Raw genomic sequence first — 27,290 nt, 5'->3', positions numbered from 1 at the left:
ATTTTCTCTCACCACTTTTTTTTTTTAATATATTTTTTATTGATTTTTTACAGAGAGGAAGGGAGAGAGATAGAGAGTTAGAAACATCGATGAGAGAGAAACATCGATCAGCTGCCTCCTGCACATCTACTACTGGGGATGTGCCCGCAACCTAGGTACATGCCCTTGACCGGAATCGAACCTGGGACCTTTCAGTCCACAGGCCGATGCTCTATCCACTGAGCCAAACCGGTTTCGGCCTCTCTCTCACCACTTTTGTTTCTATCTCTCTCTCTCCCTTCCTCTCTGAAAGTATATATATATATACTTAAAGAATGAAAAATATATGTTGTATTGAAACTTAAAATAGGGTATCATCCAATTGTTCCAGCTTAGATAAAAGCAATAGTTTTATTAGTTACTCTTAAGTCTGAACTTTCTCCGAAGACATGAATAGGATATTCACAAGAAAGAAACACAAACAGCCAATGCATATATGAAAAAAAAGATGAATTCTTTAGTATTTCTTCAAAATGAAAAAAAATTTAAAGATATACAAATTTGTGCCTTCAAGTTGGCAAAGGTTTAAAGATTATGATAACCAAAGTTAATTATAGCTACAAGGCAAAAAGTACTCTTATACACTGCTGGTAGGAGAAAATTGGAAGCATAGTTCAAAAAGAAATTTAGCAATTCTATCAACAGCCTTGAAAACATTAATATCCTTTCCCCTAGAAATTACACTTCTAGAAATGGCTTATTTCCATGATTATTATTACTATTAGCTTCCATTACTGGGTGCATTGTATGTGCCAGGCACTGTTAATGAACACATTACACAATTTAATTCTCACAAGAACTCCATACAGTGCATATTTCATCCCCGTTTTACAAATAAAAATATGGAAGATCAGAGAGATACATTACTGAATTAAAATTATATTACAAAATAATGATCCAATTTATTTTTAAGTATGTGAGGACAAATCTTGGAAAATGGAAAGAAATTCACTGAAAAGTGAAGAGAAGTTATTTCTGGGGGATGGGATGATATGTAATTAATGTTTTGTAAAGTTTTTGTTTATTTTTGCTTTTCTGAATTTCCTATAATGTATCAGTCTTATAATTAGAAAGTTGGTTTTTTAAAAAGTGTTCTTAATAGATTACATAAAAGACTTACAATAATTAAGAGTTTTACTATCCATTTACTGCTTAACAGATAACAAATTCTCATTAGAAGCATCCTATCCTTAATATTTGAGTCATTATAAAGTAGACTAAAATTAATAAGAATAAACAAAATATCAAAAAAATCTAAATTTGAGTATAGTAAACTCTTAATTCCAGAAGAGGTGAAAAAAATGCCTAGAATAATGACACTCACAACTAGTTTAGCAACACAATTTTAAAACTGACTAATTTAAAGTTTCAAGTATTGTTCCTTTCCCTCCACTGGTGGTGAAAATAAGGACAAATTGTTACATGAAGTGAAATAAGTCCAACAGAGAAAGACAACTACCATATGATTTCACTTATATGTGGAAACTAAAAACCAAAATACATGAACAAACAAAACAGAAAACAGACTCATAGATACAGAGAACAGACTGATGGTGGCCCAATGGGAGGGGGGTTGGGGGTGGGTGGAAAAGGGACAGGGATTAAGAAGTACAAACTGGTAGTTACAGGATAGTCCATGGGGATGTAAAGTACAGCACATGGAATAGAGTCAATAATATCGTAATAGCTATGTATGGTGCCAGGTGGGTACTAAATGTTATCAGGGGGACCACTTCATATGTTATATAAGTCTCACCATTATGCACCTGAAACTAATATAATATTGAATGTCAACTGTAATCGAAAAAAGTAAAAATAAAAGTGGGAAGAAAAGGTAGGCAGTAAGAAAGGAGGCAAAAAGGAAATAGCACTAAGCATGTAACAAGCAATCCTGGAAGAATAGGGTGATGGGCATAGCAATGCAAAGTCAATGCTATGAACAGTGGTTCTCAACCTTGGCTGCACATTAGAATCACCTGGGAATCTTTTTAAAATACTGATTTCTGGGCCTCATCCTCCGGAAATTGTTTCTTTGTTACTAATGTTGTGGCCCCACCCCATAACAAAGGAACAGAATTTCTGGGGGATGAGGCCCAGAAATCAGGATTTTAAAAAGATTCCCAGGTGATTCTAATATGCAGCCAAGGTTGAGAACCACTGGCTATGAACACTAGGATAATAGCAGCTTATATTTATAAATCTCTTCAATAGTTTAGTATATAACACATTTTTGTGTGTCAGAGGAAGCTGCCCAAATCCAAAGTGTGTTAGATACACTTAAATACTGTATGACAGGCAACAATTTAACGGAGTGAAAGGGCCCCACCTGTGGCTTAATACAGTCACATACATTTGTGAATCATCAAATCTACAAAATTGCCCTATTAGGAATGTCTTGAAAAATAATCTCAAGGCTTTAAAAAAAACAAAACTCTAAGGCTTAGGGAGTTGCTGTTGTAAAAGATTTTAGAGAGAGGAAGAAGGAGAGAGAGAAAAACATTGATGTGAGAGAGAAACATCAATGCATTGCCTTCTGCAAGTGGCCCAACAGGGGATCGAATCCACAACTTGGGTATGTGCCCTGATGGGAGCTGGACATTCCCCTCACCCCCATCCCCGCCATCTTTCGGTGCATGGGACGACGCTCCAGCCAACTGAGCCACACTGATCAGGGCAGGGAGTTGTTATTTTTTGGTTTGGTTTTGTTCTGTAGGTTTTACTTTATTTTGTTTTGCTTTGTTTTTTTGTGGGTTGTTTGGGGGGGGGGGTGGTAACAGGGCTATTAATTAACGCCAGAAATCAAAGTTAATTTTTTGCTGAACTCGTCAAATAATTTTGCTATACAGTATACAGGCTTTCTACCTACCACTGTAGTACGGGTCAAACATTTTACTTTATCAAAATGTCTTTATCTAGGTGGCGTTGTCTCATTATCTGTTAATTTTTATAGTTACCAGTTGAAAAATTATATAGGATTATTCACACATTTACCATTTAAAATTTAGTGACTTTTCTGTCTCAAATTTGAAACTTACCCGATATTCATACATTGCCACAACAAAGAAATTAAATGTGTCCAACTGTTATTGTCAATAGCCTACATATATGACTATTACCTGTTTCTTTTTTTAAATATATTTTTATGGTTTCAGAGAGGAAGGGAGTGGGAGAGAGAGATAGAAACATCAATGATGAGAGAGAATCATTGATTAGCTGTCTCCTGCACTCCCCCTACTGGGGATCCAGCCCACAACCCAGGCATGTGCCCTGACTGGGAATCGAGCTGTGACCTCCTCTAGTTCATAGGTCGATGCTCAAGCACTGAGCCACACCAGCCAGGCTACCTGTTTCAAAATTTATTTTTTCTACATTTGAAATCTCTGAAGATCAAAATCATTTTCTGCTCCCCATCAAATGATTGCAATATTCTGATCCTATCACTCTCACAATATTTTCCCAGTAGCAGTGCTTTTCACTGACATAACATCCCTACTGTTACTTCTCAGTGCCTTCATTGGCTACCATTCCCCCCCACTTTTCAACTCCTCTCCAACCTGGGTTCCTTTAACTTCCTACAACACACTGGGAACAGTCCTGCCTCAGGGCCTTTGCATGGGCTCTTCTCCTGAAATGTTCTTCCAGCTCCCTAATGTCTAGAAGGTCTTCATTCAAAACTACTATCCCATTGTGCCCTTCCCTGGATAGTTAAAGTGAAGGTTAAACTCCATTTGGCTTCATTTTTAACCCTTAGTATATATCACTGTCTAATATACCATAATTAATTACCCAGTCTGTTTATTCCTATCTGCCCCCGTAGACTATAAGATCTATTAGGCCCAGGATCTATATCTATTTTGTTCACCATTTTATCCCCAGCACCTAAAATAGTGCCCAGCATGTAGTAACTCTCATTACAGTATTTGATGAACATATACCAAATTTTAAATTTGGCTACATGCTATTAGTGAGCAACACTATTAGAGTGTATTGAGATATAATTGACATACAATATGGTATAAGTTTAAGGTGTAGAGCATAATGATTTGATATATGTAGATAATGCAAAATGATCTTCACAATAAGTTTAGTGAACAGCCATCGCCTCACATGATACAAAATGTTTTCTTGTGATGAGAACTAAGATCGACTGTCTTAGCAACTGTCAAATATACAATACAGTATTGTTAACTATAGTCACCATGGTGTATATTACATTCCCAGAACTTAATAATCTTCTAACTGGAAGAATGTACCTTTTGACCATCTTCACCCATTTCCCCATTGGCCTCTGGTAACCACTAATCTGTTTTCTATTTCTGTGAGTTGTTTTTTTAGAGCCCTACAGATAAGTGACATTATACCGTACTCTCTTTGTCTGCCTGATTTATTTCACTTAGCATAATGTCCTCGTGATTTTTTTGTCTAGTTGATGGCCTGTGAATGACTCTAAGCATTTTCTCCCCTACCTCTAAAGAAACCTAAATATTATATAATATAATCATAGTTCAACCCACAAATTTCCCCACTGAAGATTCTCAGACTCACAAAAGTTAAGTACATGCTTAATAGTTGTACAATTATCTAAAGAAGGAGTGAGAATAAAAGCTAGTTTAGCCCTGGCCAGTGTGGCTCAGTTGGTTGGAAGGTCGTCCCATACACTAAAAGGTGGTGGGTTTGATTACCACTCAAGGCATATACCCAGGTTTTGGGTTCAATCCCAGTTGGGGCATGTGTCACAGCAATGTTTGTTTGTTTCTCTCTCTCTCTCTCCTCCCCCCACCCCCCAAGTTTGAAACAGGTACTATGTTTAAATGCACAGTGAAATCTACATTATGTTTCTTTATTGCTCAAAGACAAAGATGCTGAAAGAATAAAGATCACAAGGAAACTGATGTCACAGCCAGACTTACCTCATCATGAATCAGCTCCAGTGGTTCAATCATATACACAAAGGTATTATCTTCAAACATACCACTGCAGCGTGAGAAACCACACAAGGAGAAAATTAACAATTACAGCAAACAGCAAGAAATAGCAGGGGAGCTGCATATTGCATCTTTAAAAAGAAAGAGTATAATGGGGGGGATGAGGACACACTTGTAATACCTTAACCAATAAAGAAATTAAAGATAAAAAAGAAAAAAAAGAAAGAGTATATCTAAATAAATACCTTTATACTGCCTCAAATCTAAACTATATATTTGCACAGAACCCCATGGTGGTCCCCACACTACACTAGACAGCATCTAGGCTACACAGGGTGTAAAAAGTATACACCAAGAGCAGACAAATTATACATGACATGATTAATTTTTTTAATTAAATGGACAGATTAGAAGGTTAATCTGGGATTGGACTGTTCATGCAGTTCCAGTATCACGAGTTGTTTCTCCAGAATAATGCACGACTAGTCCAAATTTCTTGTTATGCAAATCCAATATCATTGATAAGAAAATAGTCAGGTTCTTCATGTGTAACAATAATCTAAAGCCATCTGATTCGAAAGAGGCAAATGAAGGATCTTTACGCTTGCATGTTGTGAATTTCCATTAAGCAGAATGCCTCTGTGCTGAAAATCACATTTAATTTTTGGAGATACAGAAATTTTTGTTATGTGCAGAGATCAGATTTTTGAGATCCTTTTTCTTCACATGAGCACAAATAGATCTTTACATGGCGTGTGTGGGTTCGGGTCTAAAGGCAGCTACAGGTGTTTTTTAAAGCCTGCCTCAAAGCTGATGCATGAGCTCCTCTCTTTCACACCCCCCTCACCTGGCTAGCGCCTAGTTATCCTTAGGTCTGATCCAGCTGATATGTCCCCCAGCATCCACCTCTGGGAAACATTCCTGGATCTAGGTTAGGTCACCCTATAAGTCCCTGTCCTTCCCCTTCACAGTACCTACCAAAAAGGCAAATTAAATATTAATCTGTGTAATCATTTGTTTAACCTCAGAATCTCCTGCAAACTCTAAGTGTTAAGAAAATAGAGTAATACCTTAATCAATAAAGAAATTAAAGATTAAAAAAGAAAAAAATAGAGACTACGCCCTCCTTGTTCATCACTCCATATCCAGTCCCTGACATAGGACTGGCACAGAAGAGGCACTACAAGACTTATCTATGAAAGAAAAGATGGAAAGGATGAATGAATGGAAGCAAGTCCATTGTCCCAATGAGAGTCTCACGTACTGAAGTCCATTGCAGGTGGACAGAGCTGCCCGGGAGTCCTTGACGCCTCGGATGCTCCCATGGTAATAACAGTGCTCTCCACCCTACAACACAGAAGGTTTGAGAAATTATGTTTTCTGCATCATGATTCACTCTTTGGGACGCATCTATAAAGCAAAAACAACTGTGAGGAAGGTCCTAAAACCTCTTCCTGGTTAATATGAAATCTCAAAGCGCTAGGCAATTTTTCAACTTCCCTATGACAAGCATGTGCCTATAAAATTTAATGAAGGAGAAAAGGCTTGGTGGGAATAAGACACCAATACCACTGGTACAACTTATATAGCTTTCTTAAGCATGGAAGGGAGTAGATACGTAACAGAAACTGTTTTGGAATAAGGTCTTCTACCTAACTGAGGACAGACCCCAATGTTGTTATTTGTAATCATTTCTTATGGAAAATTACATAAAACGTCATTAATTCCTTTCCTACTATTAAAAATTAGCTTTAAAAATTGGAAGTAATATACAAATTAGTTGTCAACATCAAATAGTAATTACAAGGCCTATTTTTTTAATATAGCTATTTCCTTCCTCCCTCTCGCCCCACCTCCACAGCAATCATTTTTAACTGCTTCTTCTGTTTACTTATGTATTTCTGAATGGAACATTTTTACTCCTCTGTCCTGATTTCACTTTAGAATTATCTTCCTAATATAGAATCTTAACAACCCTCTTGTTTTCAATACTAGTACATTCCAATCCGCATCACCAGTTTTGGGTTAAATTGGTATTTAGTGTTTCTATTACAACTATGCAAAAATTGTACATAGTTGTGATTACATATTCTTTTTTGCTCCATTTTAAATTTTTTTAAGAATATTTGCTTTCTTTTCTTGTTTGTTGACTTTCCCATGTATTTAATAGCCCCACTATCTAAAATATTATCTACAACTCTCCTCCTATCATCAAACATATCGGTAATTTATCATAACCATTTTGTTCCTAGAGACACCCTTATGGTTTCCCTTTGGCCTCCTACTAGGCCTGGTGCATACCTGCCAACCAGGACTTCTCTGCAGCATCACCCTGGGAGATCCCTTCCCTCAACCCTGCTATATTGATTTCTATACCCCATGTCTTTTCCATTCATTATCTCACCCTCCCCTTTTCTGGAGGCATACATCCTCTGCTACTTTCTTGAAAAAGTGTTCATGGAAGATAAAGTTAATGAGAAAACTTGCACAATTGAAAATTTCTTTTTCTATCTTTAAACTTGAGTGATCATTTGGGTGGGTAGAGAATTCTAGAATAGAGATTATTTTCTCTTGGCATTTTGCATAGTCTCACAACTTCTATGTTCCTGTTGTGAGTTGGATGTAATTTTAATGATAGATATTTTCTATCACATCTATTTTCCCTTTTCATGAAGACATTAAGAAATTTTAGTTATCCCCATTTTCATAAAATCTCATGACATGCATTGGTGTGGGTCTTTGCTTATTCATTTTGCTGGGCAATCTGTTATACCTTTTAATCGAGAAAATGCATGCACTTCAGTTCTGGGAGACTTTTACTATTTCTCTGATAATTCCCTCCTTCCCATATTTCTCTAAAAACTGACTTCGTCTACCAGAGTACAGAAGATATGGCTACCTGGCTATATGAGGTATGGAGTAGATCAGGGATTTAAATAGACTCCAGGCAGACTTTTAACCAACCTTTCTGTTTTCATGTGCCTTCAATCCCTGAGCCTTTCTGGGTGAAGTGACATGAGCTGCTGGCTTCTGGATTTGCCCAGAAGAACTTGGGACAGCAGGAAAAGCTCAAACCTTGGACAATTACTCCTCATCCATTTTCTCTCTCTTACAATTTTATGGACACCTCTCATCTGCTGGCGTTTCTTCTCTTGGCTTGCCCTTTTTACTTCTTAACTGCTATTTGAGTGGGTTATAGAAGGGAATAAATATAAGCATTGAGGTCACATTGTTTAACCAGAAGTTTCCTATTTATTTTCTTACATAGAATATACTGGACATACTTTGACTTTTTATTGATGATTTATAATCATTCTGATCACTGCTTATTATACTGTACTACAATAGCCTCAGAGGATAATACAAATTTTCCATGTTGGTTGTCTAAATTTGGTATTATAACCCTGATAATATTTTATAAAGGTTGCTTTTCAGTTCTCATACAACAATCTTGTATATAAATTTTGACTTGTATATAATATGTCAAATTCTATTTGCATATTCAACTCTGGAACTTATAAGGACAAATGGTATCACACATCTCAGCACTTTCAAAATCCAGGTCATGACTCTATAACTAAACTTCAGACTCTTCACATGATTCTGAAAACAGTCACAGGTAACTGCAAATTCCATCAAACTGGTTATTTAGCACTTTGTATCATACCAAAAGGCTATCTTAAATCAGGTGATTATTAGAAATGCATAGCAAACACTGTCATATTTACTTGACCTTTCTAAGAAAAACTGTATTTTCCAGATACTCCTAAAAATATCCATTTTTCCCCAGAAAATATTCCCAAGTTCTTTTTTTAGACTTAACTTGCATTGGAAACTGAAGGTTGAAGCTCTCTCAGTATAAAGACCATTGTTACCTGTTTTAATTAAAACAGGGTATTGTCCGAAGGAAACTGCTTTAGTTCCCTGTATATTTAAACGTGGAGCATCATATTTTTCGGACCGCAAACAAGACTTGAGGTAACATCCAATCCCTGATATTTATCATCACAAAAAAGTGTTAATATCTAATTATGTAGTTATACTAAGTAGTATAAATAGTTTGGCAGGTTCTAATTCTGTATGGGTGTTAGTAGTATTAAATAATTTTCTGAGTTACTAATTACTAAATATATATACCAAGTTTTCAAGAAAGCATTACCAGTGAAATACTATTTAGCAACTCTCCGGATCTATGCAGCATTTTGTAAACACCACTGCGAAGGAACATCCTGAGGTAGTTCATATTAAATAAATCCCAACTGAAAAGAGGCATTCCTGCTTGGGAAACAGGGTAACAGTAGTGGAGCAGGCAAACCGGCCACTTCTAGTGGGCTTGAACACCCACTATCTCACAGTAACCACTACCTCCATGTACAGAGAGGGAGGCATTGTTAAAATGCTCTTCCAACAACAGGAAAAGCCAAGATGAATCCCACATCTTCAGGCTCTCGGATTAGTCAGGAAGGCCTCAAGCAGCTCAAGAGTGCTGGCAGTGAATTAGAGACCACTGCCTATGAGTGGGACACATCGGTGACCAGTCGAACAGTAGGGAGGGGGGCCACAAAGGGCTCATTCGGCACACGACATGAGTCTATGGGGGCCCCCAGGGGCATTTCGGGATACAAAACTGTCAGTTCATTAAATTGAACAAAGTGGAACATTTGATAAGTGAGAGTTACTGGCTAGTCAAGGGAACTTAAAAATCCTAGTAAGTATGCTCCCAACGTTCTCAGCCTCCCACTGGCACATGGCTGAGCGCTCCACGGCCAGGTGATGCTCCAGTAACGGACACGGCTCCACAAGGCTGCCGAGCTAAGAAGTCCCCTGGAAACCACCAGGCCACTCCTGCAAATACCGAAACACTGAAGTCATTTGCATCCTTTAAGACACTTCGTAATCAGAAGTGGCTGGGGCAGCAACTCTGTGAGCCTGCTGATAACACAGAGGAGCGAAAGATTTGGATCCCAGGTATTATTGATCAAACAAAGGAATGTTTTTTTTTATTCTACTCACTTTAAATACAACCATTTGGAAAAGGAAACCTTTTGTTTCAATTTACTTTACTTTAAAATTGCCCCACCTTTGTGTCTGCTTGATGACCTCATCTGCTTCAGTCAAGTTCTATCACCCAGTTCATATCATCTTCATTAGGAAACTCTCATAAGCTAGGCCGTTCATGGTGGCCAAGCTCTGATTTTGTCAATCAACTCCTGAACGTGTGGATACACGTTTGAAAAGAAACTACATAGCCCTTAGTTCCTATTTGATATTCCAGGCTCTATTTCTAAATATAACAATATATTCACTATTCTATATGCATATCTTTAAATTCCTCAAACTTATCAACCAGCAGGGTGTATCAATCCTATTTAATAAATCAGTGGGCTGGTAAGCAAAAAAGAAAAAGATATCTATAATTGGACACATATATCTGAATTTGAATGTGGCAGAATAAGAAAATGAAAAATTATTTTAGAGAAGCAGAGAACTTGTGACCGCGACACCAGTTTAATTATTTACCTTCATTAAACTGGCAGTGATATTCAAGTATGAAAACAGTTTGGCTGTACCAATGCCATATAAATATTTAATAGCTCACACAAAATTATACTACTCAAACTTAAAATAGCTTTCTGAGGAGCCAGTACTGTCTGCTTTCTTGATTTCATGGGGATTTTTTTTTTTTTTTTTAACTTTCAGGCCTGCCCTGAGCCAAGCCCACCGAGGCCCATTCCCTCTGACAATCCCTGCCTGGAGTCTTTGGGGAAGAAGGAAATTTAAGCTGAACCACAGTGGTGATTTGATAAGGAAAGCACACAAAAAAACACTGTAGGAGGGTGATGTGATTACAGTGATAAAAAAAAGAAGGAAGACAGAGATTTGTATCTATTTGGTTCACTGACGTATATCCAGCACCTGGAACCTAATAAATAAGAATGGCTTATTCATGAGCCTAAGTGGCAAAATCTTAAAGGAGCAGAAGATGAATGTTTGTTGAGAAGGTAGTTAAATAAACCACCATTCCCCTACTTGAGGCTTTTTTCCTTTGAGATGTAATTGACAAACCATAAAATTTACTCTTTAAAATACAATTCAGTGGTTTTCAGTATTTTCAGAGGGTTGTGAAACCATCACCACTATGTCCAGGATATTCTGATCACCTCACAAGGAAACCCTATACTAGCAGTCATTCCCCATTCCTCCTTTGCACCACCACCCCCCGCCCCCCCCCCCAAGCCCTTGGCAACCACTAATCTACTTTTGATCTCTATGGATTTGCTTAACATATTCTGGACATTTCAAATAAATGCAATCTTATAATATGTGGCCCTTGGTGTCTGACTTCTTTCACTTAGCATAATGTCTACAAGACTGATCCATGGTGCAGCATGAATCAGTACTTCATTGTTTTGTATGTCTGAATAATATTTCTTTGTGTGATTATACCACATTTAGTTTATATACTGGTCAACTGATGAACATTTGGGTTGTTTCCAATTTTCTGCGATTATAAATAATGCTGCTAGATATATCCATGTACAAGTTTTTGCTTGGACATATGTTTTCAGTTCACCTGGATATGTAAAGGTTTAGAATTGCTGGGTCATAAGGGAACCCTATGCTTAGCATTTTGAGGAACTGTCAAACTATTTTCCAAAGCAGCTCCACCATTTTGCATTCCTACCAGCAGTGTATCAGGGTTCCAGTTCTCCATTCTTGCCAACACTTGTTGTTGTCCATCTTTTTTATTATAGCCATCCTAGAGGATGTGAAGTGGTACCCAATTAAGTTTAGAACCGAATAAGAGTGACACAGGACTGAAACAAATAAAAAATAGATCACCTTCATTTTTGATAGCACTATACTGGAGGAAAGGATTCGCCGAGAATCCAATAGGCCTGCTAATGCTATACCCTGAGTTATCCAGACTTACCCACCTAAGCACAGACAACATGGGACAAACAACCCTTCTCACCTCCCCCCTTCCCAGGCTGCCACTATACAACTGAGAGCATGGAAAAGTAGAGAGAAGGTGCTCTTCCTGTAGGGAGGTGATATCACAAAAGAAAGAGATGAAGGGATTACACAGTCATGCCCAACCCCTTCCCACCGGTTAGGTCACTCTTATGACCCTGGGCAGGAGTGAGCAAGGGAACAGGAAGAAGTCAGGGTGAGAAAATAGAGCAAGGAAAGGACAATTTCCCTACCCAATAAGGTCGAGGGAAGTAGGGATGGGAGCACTGCATCTCTCTATCCAATCTTATACTGCTGGCCAGGTGGTAGCTCTTTTTATCAGCAGAAGAGAAACCAAAGTGTTAGCAAGCACATAAAGTTAATGGTTCATCTTAAAGAGGTTTAATAGAAATATGCTGAATTTAAAATATTCTTTTATGCTGTCATATGGATGTCTAATTCTTTTATAAGAACTAAAATACTAACAATTTATTTTTAATAGGTTCATCAACAAAGTTGATCAACAAGTCAACAACACTGCTTTATTGTATACTGTGTGCAAAGCACTGTGCTAGAAACTCCACAAAAGCTAATGTTGTGTCAGGTGCAGAACAGAAGTCTCCCCTATGTACTTACTGACTACCTGGCAGCTAGGCTATGTTACCTACTTAGGTGGTTGACCTCTCCAGTTCCTATATTTGCTTCATAAGAAAAGAAGTCTTTTCACCCAGCACAAGTAAAAGCCTAAGACATGAGCCCCTTCTGAGCTGGAAGTGGGAACTAGGTAGGAGCCAGGCGATGATGAAGTAGGAAAACCTAGACAAGCTTCACGAAGTATGGACTCATCACTTTGTTTCAAATTAATTCCCAGAATATATTAAATGTCCACATTTATATTTCACTTTAAAGCCAACAGGCTATTAGTGAATCTGTTTCTGTCTAATCATGTGTGTATGTGTGTGCGCGTGTGCGTGTGTGTGTGTGTGTATTGTGTATGTGTACTTTTGTCTAAATCGGCGGTTCTCAACCTGTGGGTCACGACCCCTTTGGCAGTCGAACGACCCTTTCACAGTGGTCGCCTAAGACCATCCTGCATATCAGATATTTACATTACAATTCATAACAGTAGCGACATTACAGTTATGAAGTAGCAAGGAAAATAATTTTATGGTTGGGTCACAACATGAGGAACTGTATTTAAAGGGCCAGAAGGTTGAGAACCACTGGTCTAAATAGTTTGAGATCTTTGGAAGAAGGTTTGCACAAAACAGGTTTATTTAACCCAAACAGTCTTCTATGTTAATTTCTGGTACTCTGTTTAAGATTTTCTTAAACAACATGGAATGCAGTGGAAGTTTTTTTAAAAAAATGTTTTTAAAAGTATGTATGTAATAGTGGTGTGAATGTGAATTTATATATAAACTTTCAGAAAGAAAAACTCAAGATGTAACAAAAGCTTTAAAACAAGGTGCCTGTCTTGACCCAGAAAAATCCCATTATCAGAATTAATCCTTAAGCAATGATCAAAGATGTGTTCAAATATGTCTGAAAAGCCTTTCTTTAGAGTTGGTTGTATAGTGAAAGATTAGAAACAATCTAAATATCTACTAATTGGGGATTTTTAAACAAATTATAGCAAATAAATAGGAAAGAATATCATATATACTTTAAAATAAAAGTTTAGGAGATTAACATATGCTAAAATGCTTATAATATTGTTAGGTTAAAAAATCCTGCTACAAGATATTTAAGGGGCATATCATTTAAGTTTGGGAGGGAGGGGTGTATATATATATATATATATATATACACACACACACACACACACACACACATACAGATATAGACATAAAAACCAGACGGTTGCCTTTAATTCATTATATATGAAGCGAGTTTGGGTATATGAGCTGTTTGGAGAAAATGGGTCATAAATAAGAGAAAAGCAATGACCACAAACACAAACTGCAATGAACACTTATTTGGCCAGCATTGAACTACCCTTTAAGTTTTAGTTTCAACTGACACAAGATTTGGCGTGTCTTACTAATGATAAGACCTCCTCTGGGGACCTCCAATGACCTCTGGAGGCCGTTAGCTATTCTGCTTCTAACATATATATAAACTTCTTAGTGATTAGTTTGGGTCAGGTTACTGCAGCCTGCAAAGGTGGCTTGTTTGCTGAGTCTATAAAGTTCTCTGCAATCTCTACACCACACTCATGACTCAGCATCCGCAGTGCTCCCGGCCCTGGCATGAGGACAGAGCTGTGGCTTGTACAAGTGCCAGGAAGCACCATTACCTTGCTTGATTTAGCATTTCTGCTCACTTTCCACAGCATTAACTTTTAGGGAGACTCAAACACCACCATCACCACCCTCCCCCCACCCCCATGCAGCCTCAGGCAAGAACTGACGGACTAGTAAAAATAATATATGGGCGTTCTTAATCTGTGGTGGAAATTTTCACAGGTTTAGAACACACATCAAATCACTAATGATGGGACAGTTATAAATCCTGAGCAATGCCAGGTCCCCCTGGGCAGTATTAACAAGTAACTATTTGTCGTAAGGCTATCAGATTGACAAACCCAGTTCTCTGTGCTGCACAACCCAGCAAACCCACACATTAAAGGTCCACTTTTCTACCGATACTCTAGCAATTTAGAAAAAAAGAATCCAATGACTGTCCCCACTTTGGTTTGTTCCCCTCTGTGTCCTCTCCCACGCCTGTGGTATCCGTGGACACTGCTTCGGCTCAATGGCACCCTGTGGACTTCCTGTAGATCCAAGTCTGGATGGAGCCATTCCACTGGCAGAAATCACTGCTCCTTCCATACAAAGAATCCACCTCTGGTTTTCATCTAAACCCACTTGCTCCTTATTGAAGAGAACAAAAGTTAACCTCCCACTGAAGGAAATCAAGAACCCAATTACCTTCATATTACAATGCTTTCTGGAAGGTTTATTTGCCTTCTCTCTGCCTTCATTTCTTCCTTTGCACAATAGGAATAATAATATCCACCTCAAAGAAATGTTGTAGAGATGAGGAGGGAGGGTGCTCCCTAAATCTTCCTTCCCCTACCTGTCCTCTGCCCTTCTGGGGCACTAGAGTCACTTGGATTAAATACTCATTCTAATGACCCACCCAGTCTTGCCATTCAGTTTCTATGACCATAGCCTGGTTAGCTACTAATTTAAAATGCTGATATGGAACTGTATAGCTCTTTTTACCATTCACTTACATAATATACTATATGTGTAACCAAAACAAACGTTTCTTTACTGCCCTAAATATACTGAATCTCTATTGTTATCTTCAACATTTGGAAGTTTTTAATAAATTTCTTCTAAATGTACTTTAAAATTAAAACATAATTTTTTGTGCCATTGTATAAGATGACAAATACTTTTACTGAAGACAGACATCAAAACCATGTAGTGTGCCTTGACCAGGCCTATGACTAAGTCTCTTTATACTACAGGACTTCATACGCTGTTAACCGTACCTTAGAGTACTGTGGCTTCCCATTCTCATAGTGAATCTCCACGTAATCAGAAGACAGCAAGCCACTACAAAGGAAAGATAATAGAGTGAGTTCTGCATCTAAGATACTTGGAGGTTTAAAAATAATCAGCTCAGTAAATGGATATGGGGGGCATGTAAAACACAGACAAGTAGCCACAGTCCAGAGTACAAAAAAGGTAATCATCAAACCTCGAGGTTATCCAGCAACAAATCATCCCTCAGTCTGTTCAAAACACAAGATACAGGTATTTAAGGGTGAGCTTCTTTTATACACACTATTCATCATTTGATTGATATGTCAATTAATATAGAACAAACAAAGAAGGCAGAGAACAGGAGGAGTTAGGCCCTGTAAAATCCCACTACAGTGCTCTAAATCATTAGAATCTCATAAAGCATCATCACTGAGGAGGAGGATAGAATGAAGGCCGGGTAGTAGGCTGTTCAGGCCACAGGATCCCTATCACAACTATTCAACTCTGCTGTTGCATCTCAGAGCCAGCCGCAGACAACATGCAAACGAAAGAGCACTGCTATGTTCCCATACAGTTCATTTATGACCACTGAAATGTGAATTTCACATAATTTTCACATATCGTGAAATATTCTTCTTCTTTATTTTTGATCAGCCATTTAAAATTGTTAAAAACCATTCTCAATCCAGAACTGTACAAAACCAGGAAGGATTGGATTTGGTCCAAGGGCCATAATTTGCCAATTCTTGAAATAAAATCACAGTTATGTATATAGATTTTGAAGTCAGAGAAAGGAGGCTTTAAAGCCTAGCCCAGCCCCTTAATAATGGTGTGACTAAGGACAAGTTACCTATCGGCCTTTATGGGAGTCAAATGAAGACGAGAAAGAGTGTGAATCTCATAGGACACGGTGAGGATTCAATGAAAACGCATATGCAGTGCTTAGCCCAGAACTCAGCATGGAGCACGCGCTCAGCAATGGCATTGCGGCTGTCACTCTTGATTTTTAACTCAACTTCTTCAAACACATTTCTCTGTCTACAACGTGGAACATGCAAAATATGAAAGAACACTGGGCTGCGTTAGGGCATTTGGATTCTCATTTGAATTCTGCCACTAGAAGTAATAACAAGTGATAACTTGAGTTTACTGAGCACTTACTATGTCCTAGGCACAGTTCTAAGGACTGTAGGGGTATTAACTCTTATAGTCCTATGGGTAACTGAAGGACAACAGTAGGTTCTGCTATGAGTCAAATGTGTGTCTTAAATGTAGGCCTCCATTTCCTCTTCTGCAAAAGGCAAGGGCTGGAGCAGACGAGCCCTCAGGTCCCTTCCTGCTCGGACAGTCTGTTTTCTGCGATTCTACCTAACTGTAGGTTTTCTTGTTGGGAACTCTTGACACTACTTCTTTAACCGACATAGGATAGGACTCATGATTTTGCAGTTCTAAAATGAGCGAATGAGGAGGCTGGAGGAGGGTTGGAGCCAGTCAGCAGAGTTCCTGGGAGGCGCACTGCGCAGCTGGTATAGTTTCCTACATGAGCCGAAGGGCAGCCTTCACTACACAGAAATAAAGCACATGCCTGTGCCCTGGACAGGTTTTTCTAATGGAATGACTAATTAAATGTGTGTACCTCTTGATAATTCTACATGGCACATACCCATTCCCTTTTAAAATCTAAACAATAGTCAAAATAACAATTCTTCACTCTGTATTCTTGGGAATGCCTGACAGGGTGCAGAAACTTCTTTCATATCTAGTTAATGAAGTCAGCTAGCAGCGCCGGGAATATACATAAACAGGGCTGTTGATAATAACATTTCTCTGAGGAACACTTCCTGTCTCACCAGGAGACAGAGAGGTTGCGCTAACTGCATTCTAATTACCTCTCTCTACAGGTAATTCATTATTTTCAAAATTCTCAACCACACAGTCACTGGAGCATGTCTAAAGGTGGCAAATAAAAGTTCTTTTAGACTGCTACTTTTGCTTGTAATTACAAAGGCAGATGGTTTTCTAACCATTAACTGCCAGATCTGATAAAGGTCACTTTAATTATTCTATTTTTTCATTTTAAAGGGCCTCTCCCTCCACCCCACTCCCCCAAGTTACACACTTCTTTCTAGTATTGACTGCTTTGGGGAATATTAAAGAAGAAAAACAGCTCCTTTTCTAGGAGCCTGTAACAGACACTGAGATAGACATAAAATGACACCGTAGGCTCCCATAGCCCATTACTCCACCTTCCCACTTCCTATAAATAGCACACATCCCCATTTGCTCCATCATTTCCTCCTGGCTGACCACAGCTATCCCTCCCTTAAAACTTTCTTTCACTCATTGTAGCATCCTTAGCACCTGCATGATGCCTAGCGCACGGTAACCCTAATCAACATTCGCTGTGTGAGCAAACATCGACCAACATCTAGGAGATGTCAGGCCCGCACCATGAAGGGTGAATGGTTTCTAGCGTTTTGGAAAATAACTTGAATCCCTTACTCTAAAGAATGAACCACATGCTTTCTTTTAGGTAACCTTGTCGTGAGAGCTTGTGAGTGGGATAATCAAGCATGTTGTTCAGAATGAGACAGCATAGGTAACAGGGCCTGGGGCGACGAGGAAGACTCCTAGGAAAGGCAGGCACTGGGCCCCAGGTAAACCATCTGTTCTCCACGAGTGAAAAATCATTCACTTCCCTGTAAAACATAGTGGAACTACCAGTCTCTAGAACGTCCAGTTCTGAAATGAGCAGGCTGAGCTCTCGGGCTGTATCTCTGATGAGGACATGGAGTGGATGGCTGGGAGCAGAACAAGTTCTTCTGAAGGGACCTGGAAGCCAGCAGGGCAGGCTTTCCCTCACCAGCAGAGCTAAGGAAAACCTAGAAGAAGAGCAGTAAGCACCAAGGCTTACCAACTGGGTGCTACATCATTTATCCAAATCAGGCCATTTCTGGGAGGAAAAAGAGGTATATTAATAGTTATGCTAGGACTACAGACATACATCAGGAAGGACTGTTCTGGGGAAAGTGGGGCACATCTATATTAATAAAAGGGAAATATGCTAATTAGACCAGACATCTTCCGGACATCCTTCTGGACAAAGCCACGGTGGTGGGGGCCAACGCAGAGGTGGTTAGGGGCAATCAGGCTGGCAAGGGAGAGCCGTTAGGTGTGATCAGGTTGGCAGGGGAGAGCAGTTAGGGGCAACTAGGCAGGCAGGCAGAGTGGTTAGGGGCAATCAGGTAGGCAGGCAGGTGAGCGGTTAGGAGCTGGCGGTCCTGGATTTTGAGAGGGATGTCCCCCAAGGGGTCCTGGATTGGAGAGGGTGCAGGCCGCGCTTGCACAAATTTTGTGCACCAGGCCTCTAGTGGTTACATAAAGGTCAAATTTATGGTACACACATCAAGTTCTACATGAGAGGTCAGGCAAGTCTATGGGTGAAAAACACCCTAAAGGTGAGATGCTACTAAGCAAGCAGTGTGTGAGTATGTCTCCTCTGCCGTTGTTTTGGGTTCTATAATTGTTTTACATGCCACCATTTTAAGACAGTCTTGCGTAGGCACCTCAGTTTCTCTTTCTTAGCACATAATATCAGCAGGTAGCTGTTGGGAGAAGAGTGAGCATTGGAAGATGTGGAAGCTGGGAAGCTGTTGAGTCCACGGTCACTCTAGCAACCTGGACTTGTCAGGTCTTGACCCGCCATGCCGTGTGACACAAATGCCTTTGTTCTGAAGTGAACAGTAGCACAAATATCCTAATTCAAGCTGCACTGGTGAAACACATAAATTAGTTTCCATATGTGTTCAAACTGGAATTGGAACAGAAGTCAATAGTTATGTGAACAAAGAATGAAAAATTATGTGTAGAAAGAAAAGAATGCTGCTAATATCCACTTTCATAATGCTCTCATCTGATTATCCTCTGTCTGACAGTGTTTAACTTCCCAGTATTGGGAGCCCTGATCATCCCAAATGGCCCTTAACAGATTCACCCAAGAAGTCTGCTGCCACCCTCCCCACCAGGTCTCATATTCATATTTAATGACAACAAATGCTGGTCACGGTGAATATTCTCAACTTCGTGGAGCTTCAAGCATAAAGAACATTGTACAATGAAGCACCGCGCCCACTCCCTCATTACACTACAGGCTTCTCTCTTTTCCTTTTATTAAACTAAGTATTTTTAATTTATCCAATACTATAAAATACAGTGAAGAGAGACAGAATTTAAACTTGACACATTCATATACACATAAGACTGTAACCTTACAATAAGCCTTCTGCCCTTACATTGCTTTCCTTTTTTAAAACAATAGACTTAAAAGTAAAATGATTTTTCAATCACTTTTCTCAAGTTTTATTTTTTTGTTTTTTTGTTTTGTTTTGTTTTTAAATATATTTTATTGATTTTTTACAGAGAGGAAGGGAGAGAGATAGAGAGTTAGAAACATCGATGAGAGAGAAACATCGATCAGCTGCCTCCTGCACATCTCCCACTGGGGATGTGCCCGCAACCCAGGTACATGCCCTTGACCGGAATCGAGCCTGGGACCCTTCGGTCCGCAGGCCAACGCTCTATCCACTGAGCCAAACCGGCTTCAGCGACTTTTCTCAAGTTTTAAGTTTGATTTCATCCCACCTAAAAACATTTTTATACCAAAAGTTGTTTCAACTAGAAGATATATACTCCTTTGGGTACAATACAGTAAGACTTTTAAGCTGTGTTCAAATATTGTAGGTATGGAAAGGTTGGGACTTAAGGGCGTAAAAATATGTTAAGTAGATGCAAGTAATTATTGGTTGAATTGAGGCTTTGCGTTAGGTCAAACAAAGGTGGCCTGCTAGGCCAGGGCTGGGGAATGTGGGCACACCTCATAGGCACAGAGCTGCAGGTGGAGAACATGCCTCGCACAAGCAGGATGGAGGTGTCGGGGTGTAAGCTTCTTGAAGGGTCACAGTGGGAATTTAATGAGTTCCTAAACCACATAAGAGGTTGCAGCAGAATTTTAATGAGTAGGCACTCCTGCACCTCATAGGTGATGGGCCCACGCAGCATAATACAGTTAAGAACACTCTAGTATATTAAAAACAGGAAACATAGGCAGGCTGCAAATTAATAGAAAGGGAAGTAGAGAAAGAAGAAGTTAGGAGGGAGAAAAGGGATAAACTTGAGGTGATATAACAGCTGAACATCCTGACTCAAGCTAGCTTGATTCGCCAATTCAGAATTCCCTTGAGAAGGTAGCACCAATAGAAGCACCCTTCATTAAATAAAAAAGAAAGATGTTTCATGTCTCTTCTCCGACTTTTAAATTAGAACACATGACTGCCAGGATCTCTGAAAGTGGGCTAGTAATTTTGAAATTCCTCTATGATACAATTATAGTTATTCTCACATATGTGTTTTTACAACCCCATATGTCATGAAACAAAAAATTTTAAACACAAAGAAAACTGCATCCAAATAAAGGTGACATACTTTTTGAACACAGTTATACATTACTGAAACGCTTTAACAATTTTCAAGTAATGAATATTACAGTTTGTCGAATATTGCTAATCTAGGTTATGTTCTGATCTGCCCAATATTTAGTTATACAAGTATGAAACCAGGCATCACACATAGTGAAATTGTAGGGAATGGATATAAATCCATTACTATCAAGCTTGCCTTCTAATGACCTTGTCCAGAGAAATGACTTTCCTCTAAGTCCAGTTCTTACCACATCCTAGAGCAAGAACTCCCTGCTTCTACCATTTTTAGTACATATAGAAAAAGTGCACATTTGTTTATACAACATCCATTTTTCCCAGGTGTACATGAATGGTTATAAGATAAACATGCAAAAATAAAATACATTTCTATGTGCACTGTAAAACAATGTAGGAATAATCTCTGGGGGAAAGTTTCTGCTAACAATGACAACAATGGCAGCAAATTTTACATATGTATGATGTATGTGAATATTTATACATATATTTATACATATATGTACATATGTATGGATATACATACACTCTATAAATTGAATCTAATCCCAAACAAGACTTCAGAAAGTTTTTTAACTTAACAAAATTATTCTAAAGTTCACCTTAAAGAATAACTACCCAAACATTTTTTTAAAAAGAAGAGTGGCAATAGGACCTAATATACTGTGACAGTAACCAAGATACAGTGAGCAAGGTCTGATGAGACAGCCCAGAGGGCAGAACAGAAAGTTGAGAAGAGATTCAAGCTGTAAGAAATATGCCTCTGATTTATCTTCATAGAAAAGAAAGAGCAAGTGGCCAGGCGGCTGCTGAATTTCCCCAGAGCAAACAGGATGTGGGGGTGGGGAGAGCGGATGAGAGCTTTATGTGTGGCTGATAGCACACGTCCTAGGAAGATTTCCCTAGACAAAGGGAGGTAGAGGCAACTAGAGAAGGCCCCAGCCCATTGTTTTAAATAACCCAATGGGAGACAGCAAGACCTAGGCGACCTATTAGGAAATAGGTGATCAAATAGTCCTCAGCCAATGAGGAACTGGAGGAGGGTCTAAATACATAGGCTATGTTCCCTGCCCTACCATGTATTCCTGTACAATGGGCGCCTGCTCTCGAGAGTGTTATTAAAAAGTCTCATTCTTGCCATGCTTCCGTTTCCTAGTCCGCCATTTAGTTCACAAAATGTAAAATGTAGAAACAATGGCATTTTAAATTGGTAGAGAAGAGAGTAAATAAAGGATAAATATGTTTGGAAGACCTGACTAAACATTTTAGGAAAATTAGATCCTTACATCAAATCTTATACCAAATAATGATATAGTCATTAAAGGAATGTATGTTTAAAAGTAAAGCCATACATTTACTATAAAAATACAGCTGCATGTTAAGGAGACACTATTTTAAGCCTGCCATTAAACCTAGAAATAATTTTTTAAATGACTATAAAAATTTCTTAAATTTTCCTAAGTTAAAAAATACCATAAACAAATTTTCCAGACAAACTGAGAACAAAACACTTACAAAATACAGAATATGAAAAACAAAGAGTTGCTATCTTTAACATCTTTAACATAAGGAGCCAAAAACAAGTAAAAGCAAACAACCCAACAGAAAGAGAGCAAGGAACATGGGCAGGTGATTCACAAAATATAATGTTCTAGTACACAACGCAATTCACAGAAAAGGAAAAAAAAAATACTAATGGTGATCAATCATATACAAATCTACAATTATATTAGTAATAAAAGGCCTGTGAGTTAAAATAGCCATGAGGGACCACTTTCCCCCATCAGTTTAGAAAGTAAACATGAATGATATTAGCCAGAGCTGGCAAGAACAGAGGAAAACAGGCACTCCACGCTTACTTACTATTGGGAACATGAATTAATGTAATATGCCTTTCCAGAGGGCAATTTAGCAATAGCCATCAAAAGCCCTGAAAGCGTGTTTGCTCTCTAAATCCGCAAGTTTTTATAATCTTATAAGTGCTACTTATAAAGATTTCCTGGGGAAATAATTAAACAAGAACAAATACCACATGCACGTACACAGCTATTCTCTTCAAATGATGTAGATGTGAGTAGGTTTCTATGTTTTCACAGACACTTGGAAAGATGGGAAAGATGTTCACAACATCCTTCAGTGAAAAATAAAAAACAAATGAGAAAATATTACATTATGTTTGGTAACTTTTTAAAATTATGTTTATATATGTATGTTCACATATAGAAAAATATCTGCAGAGATATACACACAAATACAATAGTGGGCTACTGCTTCCTGTAAAAATTTCAATGGTTTTTGTTTTCTTTTGTTGACCCATAATTCCTAAGGTTTTTACAATGAATTTTTTACCTGTTAAAGTAAAAAAAACTACAAGTTATGCTTTTTTAAAGGAAGAGAAACAGAAAGGGAATTGACTAATTTCAGGCCCAGGAAAGGAAATGAGCCCAGACGCTGACAATACCACCACCGACCACACAGGGAGTAGTGGCGCGGCCTGGCCATCTCTGCCCCCTCAACTCAGTAAGACCAACATTCCCTGAACACCAGAAGGAAGTTTGGGTGAGGACAGAAGAGAAACAAAAGACAGTCCTTAGCCTCAAGGTGGTTATAATGTTCTAATTAAAATAAGACAAGGCAGCAAATACCTAATATCGTAACAAAACTTCAAGGGGTTCTAAAGGGGAAATTAATTTCCACTAAGAGGATTGGGAACTTTTTAAAAAGAATGCAGGCCAGGACAGGTTGATAATAAAATATGGACAGGAACATATGGGCAGGACAGAGCAGGTCACATGGACAGGGATCAGGGTGTGCAAGCACATGAGGCAGGAAAAGGTTGAGAACCACACAGAAGCAGCTAGAAGTCCAGCGTGGCCAGGGAATTGGTCACAGAGGAGACAGTGTCAGAGACAGATTTGGGACCGGACAGAACATGGGTTTAAGCAAGGAGTTGGAACTTTGAAAGCAAAGGGCACTCTAGGGCCAGGAATCAGAACTTGGAAGGCTGAACACGGCTCTTCCCTTTATAAGAGCTGGGAGCAAGTAGTACATTTCTGTCCTCAGAAACTGCCCAGACTTGAAGGCCTGGGAAGGGCTGAACAGACTCGTTCTTTTAGCGGGTCAATTAGAGCCATCTGCAAAGTAATTAATGTTAGCAGCAGGAGACGATGGCCAGAGCCCAGCTAAGACACCAAGAAAAGGCCTTTCCACATGTAAAAACCTGTAGCTTTAACTTTCCTTCACTCATTCAATTAATGGCTGAAGACGGAATGGGAGAAAAACAATGAAGCAAAGGAGAGTCAAAGGAAAGATGAACAAAGATTTGAGATTGCTTTGCTTTTTACTTCAATATTTCCATTTGCTTAAATATCTTTATTGTAAATCAGAGATGTTTGTCCTAAAACTTGTTATGCAAATGCTAGTACGAACTTTGCAATTTTATGCTGTTTTAATAAAGAGTTAAGATTTGTATAAAACAACCACAATTGTCTTTCGTGTGCTCTTTTCCTGTCTTTTTACCTTACCTAGGTGGCTAACCCTTTGTCTCCTGCTGCCACAATCTGAGCATGCGTGGTATCTCCTGGCTGAACTGAGACCCAAATCCTCTGCAGAGCAAGTCTCAGGAGACGACAGACTAAAGACAAGCCTGCACGGCCCTATAAAGGAAGAGGCACTTGAAGTTGTCACTGCACTAAGGTTTCTCTGTACTAAGCAAAGACAATGCTGTGCAATTATGGTACCCTTCACACATATAACACAGGCACATTTAGAGATAACCATAGTCGTCCTAAATATTAGAAATGCTTAAGAAATTATCCCAATGTAGCAATTAGAAACATATCAAACCAATATGGCAGGTAAGAGCACAACATAGCAAAAAAAGGAGGAGGAAGAAAAAGAACTTTTTAATTTTTTCAAGCAAGTACAAAATGATTATCATACAAAATGGCACCAATTTTTTTTAAATTACCATTTAGAAAAATGATCTTCAAACTTATCCCACCTTCTGAGCACATTTATTAGAAAATTATTCACTGAGCCTTTGATTGTTTAAAAAAAAAGTCATAATGTGCCTAAAGGCTAATATGTCCAACCTAAGAGAATTTTTCATTCTTCCAAATTATGTACCACTTCAAAATAATAATAACAGACTTTTGAAAATGACAGAATTTATTGGAAAAAACTACCATTCATCTTGAGCTTCTCTAGAAAGGGGATCTCTTGCCACCAGTGTGCATTTCAGATTTGATGTGGTTTATCGGAGCGCTAAGTGGGCCTTTTTCATTTTGCTCACTGTTACAGCCTCAGTCACGGAAGAATGCCTGAACTAAGCAGGCAGCCAGAGCTATTTGTTTGGTGAATGAATTAACATAAATTAATGAATAAGCGGGTAAACAGGAATCAAGAGATCCAATTCCTAGCCTTTCTCTGGCACTGACCATCTCTGAGATTGTGGAGCAAGTATTTTTCCTAATGAGAACACTAGATTATAGGATCTCTAAAGAAACTTCCAACTCTAGCATGGTGAGTGTGAGCATGACTGCCATCATCTCCTACCCTAAAAACATACCTGTGCTAAGCTGGAACGTGAGGGCTATTCCTGCACACATCTCATCCATTTGCTACAGGCTTTGTCAAATAATCAACTGTCCGTATACTGGGCCAGTATGCTGGGACTTCAGGTCGACCCCTTCCAGATGGTGCTGAAAGAACAGTTCCATTCGTGGCTCCATACATACTGTACAGAGCTGCTTTATAATGTTTTTCTAATTCTACGTATTTCTCTGTACCTCAACAAAAAAAGAACACCTCAATTCTAAGGTGTGAAGTAATAAACTCTTTCTACACATTAGATTAATAAAGAACAGAAAACATTTTCAAAGAAACTAATCTGAGAGCTAATGATCAAGGTCTGCTAAAGCCACATTTGTGTTAATACCAACTTATTTAAGTGGTGTGTTGAAAATCAGACAACCCAACTACAAAACCATTACTTCATTGTAACTAAAACTATTCCAAAATTTAAAGTCATACTAACATGCTTTATCATAAAGATATGAAAAACCAAGGGTAACAGAAAAATAAGTACTTATGATAAGTAGCTTATGATAAGCAAATTTCATGAGATGTGATATCACTTTGAAAACCATGTTTAAAACAATGATTACAGGTTACCAACTTAATCTATTCCAGTCTAATTATACAACCTGGACATTTTGTGTAATACAACAATTGAATTTTCATCTTTTAAACGCTACTCACGTCATTAAGTATTTGTATTTTATTTTCTAAATGTATTTAAAATTCTTTTAAAATAATTTATAGGCAGACACCTTCCTTCTATTTTAATGTATATAATGTCCCAGTAATCAAATCAATGGTGGTAGAAAAAAGCAGATTTATAAGTCAGATTTTTAAGACGATTTCTATAAATGAGCTTTTCTTCCAGCCAGATAACTTTCATTAAATTGTCTATAAATGTTAAGCCCATGTAGACAATCTTATCCATTCACCATTAAAATGCCTCTCACTGTTTGGACCAAAGCAAAACTTTTATAAGACTTTAAAAGCAGCCAAATCCCAGGGAGACTGACACAGAAAAAAAGGAGAAACTAATCTATTTAGGTCCTTTTAGAGAAACTATTTTTAGTTTCATCTTAAAACCAGATATTTTTAGAACCCTGGTGGAAACTGTAATAATTATATGTGATCTATAATGGCAAATTCACTGAGTATCAATAGTAAGTGCCAGGATCATTATTGGGTAGGATTGGAGATGATGAGGAAGGAGAAAAATCCTTCATATGTGAATTAATTCATATGCAAGAAAGCCATACCAAGGTGAGTAACTTGCAATAAGGGTGGAAAATAAAGTGGACTACATTCAGAGAAAAATTCAGAACCTAGTAGTCTGATAGAGTCAAAACTCTAGGTAAGAGAATAATCAGCAGTTGAAATATATGTGGAGGCTAGAGGTCCTATCAGCAGGTAAACATCAGATAAGAAAATGAGATTCTCCAAACTACCATCCCACAGAAAGGGCAGGTACTATGCTCTCGGTTTTGTTGCCTACACAGAGGGGGCATTCTAATGCAGTTTTGTTGATGATGAGTCAATAATCCAGGAAACTCAGAAGAAACAAAAGATGAGACAAGTTGGCACATCACACTCCACTCCGAGGAATCCACGGGAAGCTGAGGGTCCTCCCAGCAGAACTTAGCCCAGCCGTGGGCAAACTACGGCCCGCGGGCCGGATCCAGCCCGTTTGAAATGAACAAAACTAAAAAGAAAAAAAAAGACCGTACCCTTTTATGTAATGATGTTTACTTTGAATTTATATTAGTTCACACAAACACTCCATCCATGCTTTTGTTCCGGCC

General features: G+C 38.5%; 1 protein-coding gene across 4 annotated transcripts in view; it reads right to left on the bottom strand.

Annotated features, from left to right (window-relative positions):
* The window catches only part of ADAM23 (ADAM metallopeptidase domain 23), a 152,338-nt gene that overhangs the window by 63,300 nt on the left and 61,748 nt on the right, over window positions 1-27,290 (bottom strand). For all 4 annotated transcript variants that reach the window (XM_070421954.1, XM_070421955.1, XM_070421952.1 and 1 more), the window contains exons 4-6: window positions 15,424-15,487; window positions 6,229-6,311; window positions 4,950-5,013 (exon numbers count right to left, since the gene is read on the bottom strand). In XM_070421954.1, coding sequence (XP_070278055.1) covers window positions 4,950-5,013; window positions 6,229-6,311; window positions 15,424-15,487 — 211 coding nt within the window. The remainder of the gene's footprint in view (window positions 1-4,949; window positions 5,014-6,228; window positions 6,312-15,423; window positions 15,488-27,290) is intronic.

Source organism: Myotis yumanensis, unplaced genomic scaffold (genome assembly GCF_028538775.1).
Source record: "Myotis yumanensis isolate MYYU_CA2020_CCGP unplaced genomic scaffold, mMyoYum1.0.hap1 SCAF_8, whole genome shotgun sequence".
Classification (NCBI taxonomy): domain Eukaryota; kingdom Metazoa; phylum Chordata; class Mammalia; order Chiroptera; family Vespertilionidae; genus Myotis; species Myotis yumanensis.
This window is presented reverse-complemented; position numbering and strand designations above follow the sequence as displayed.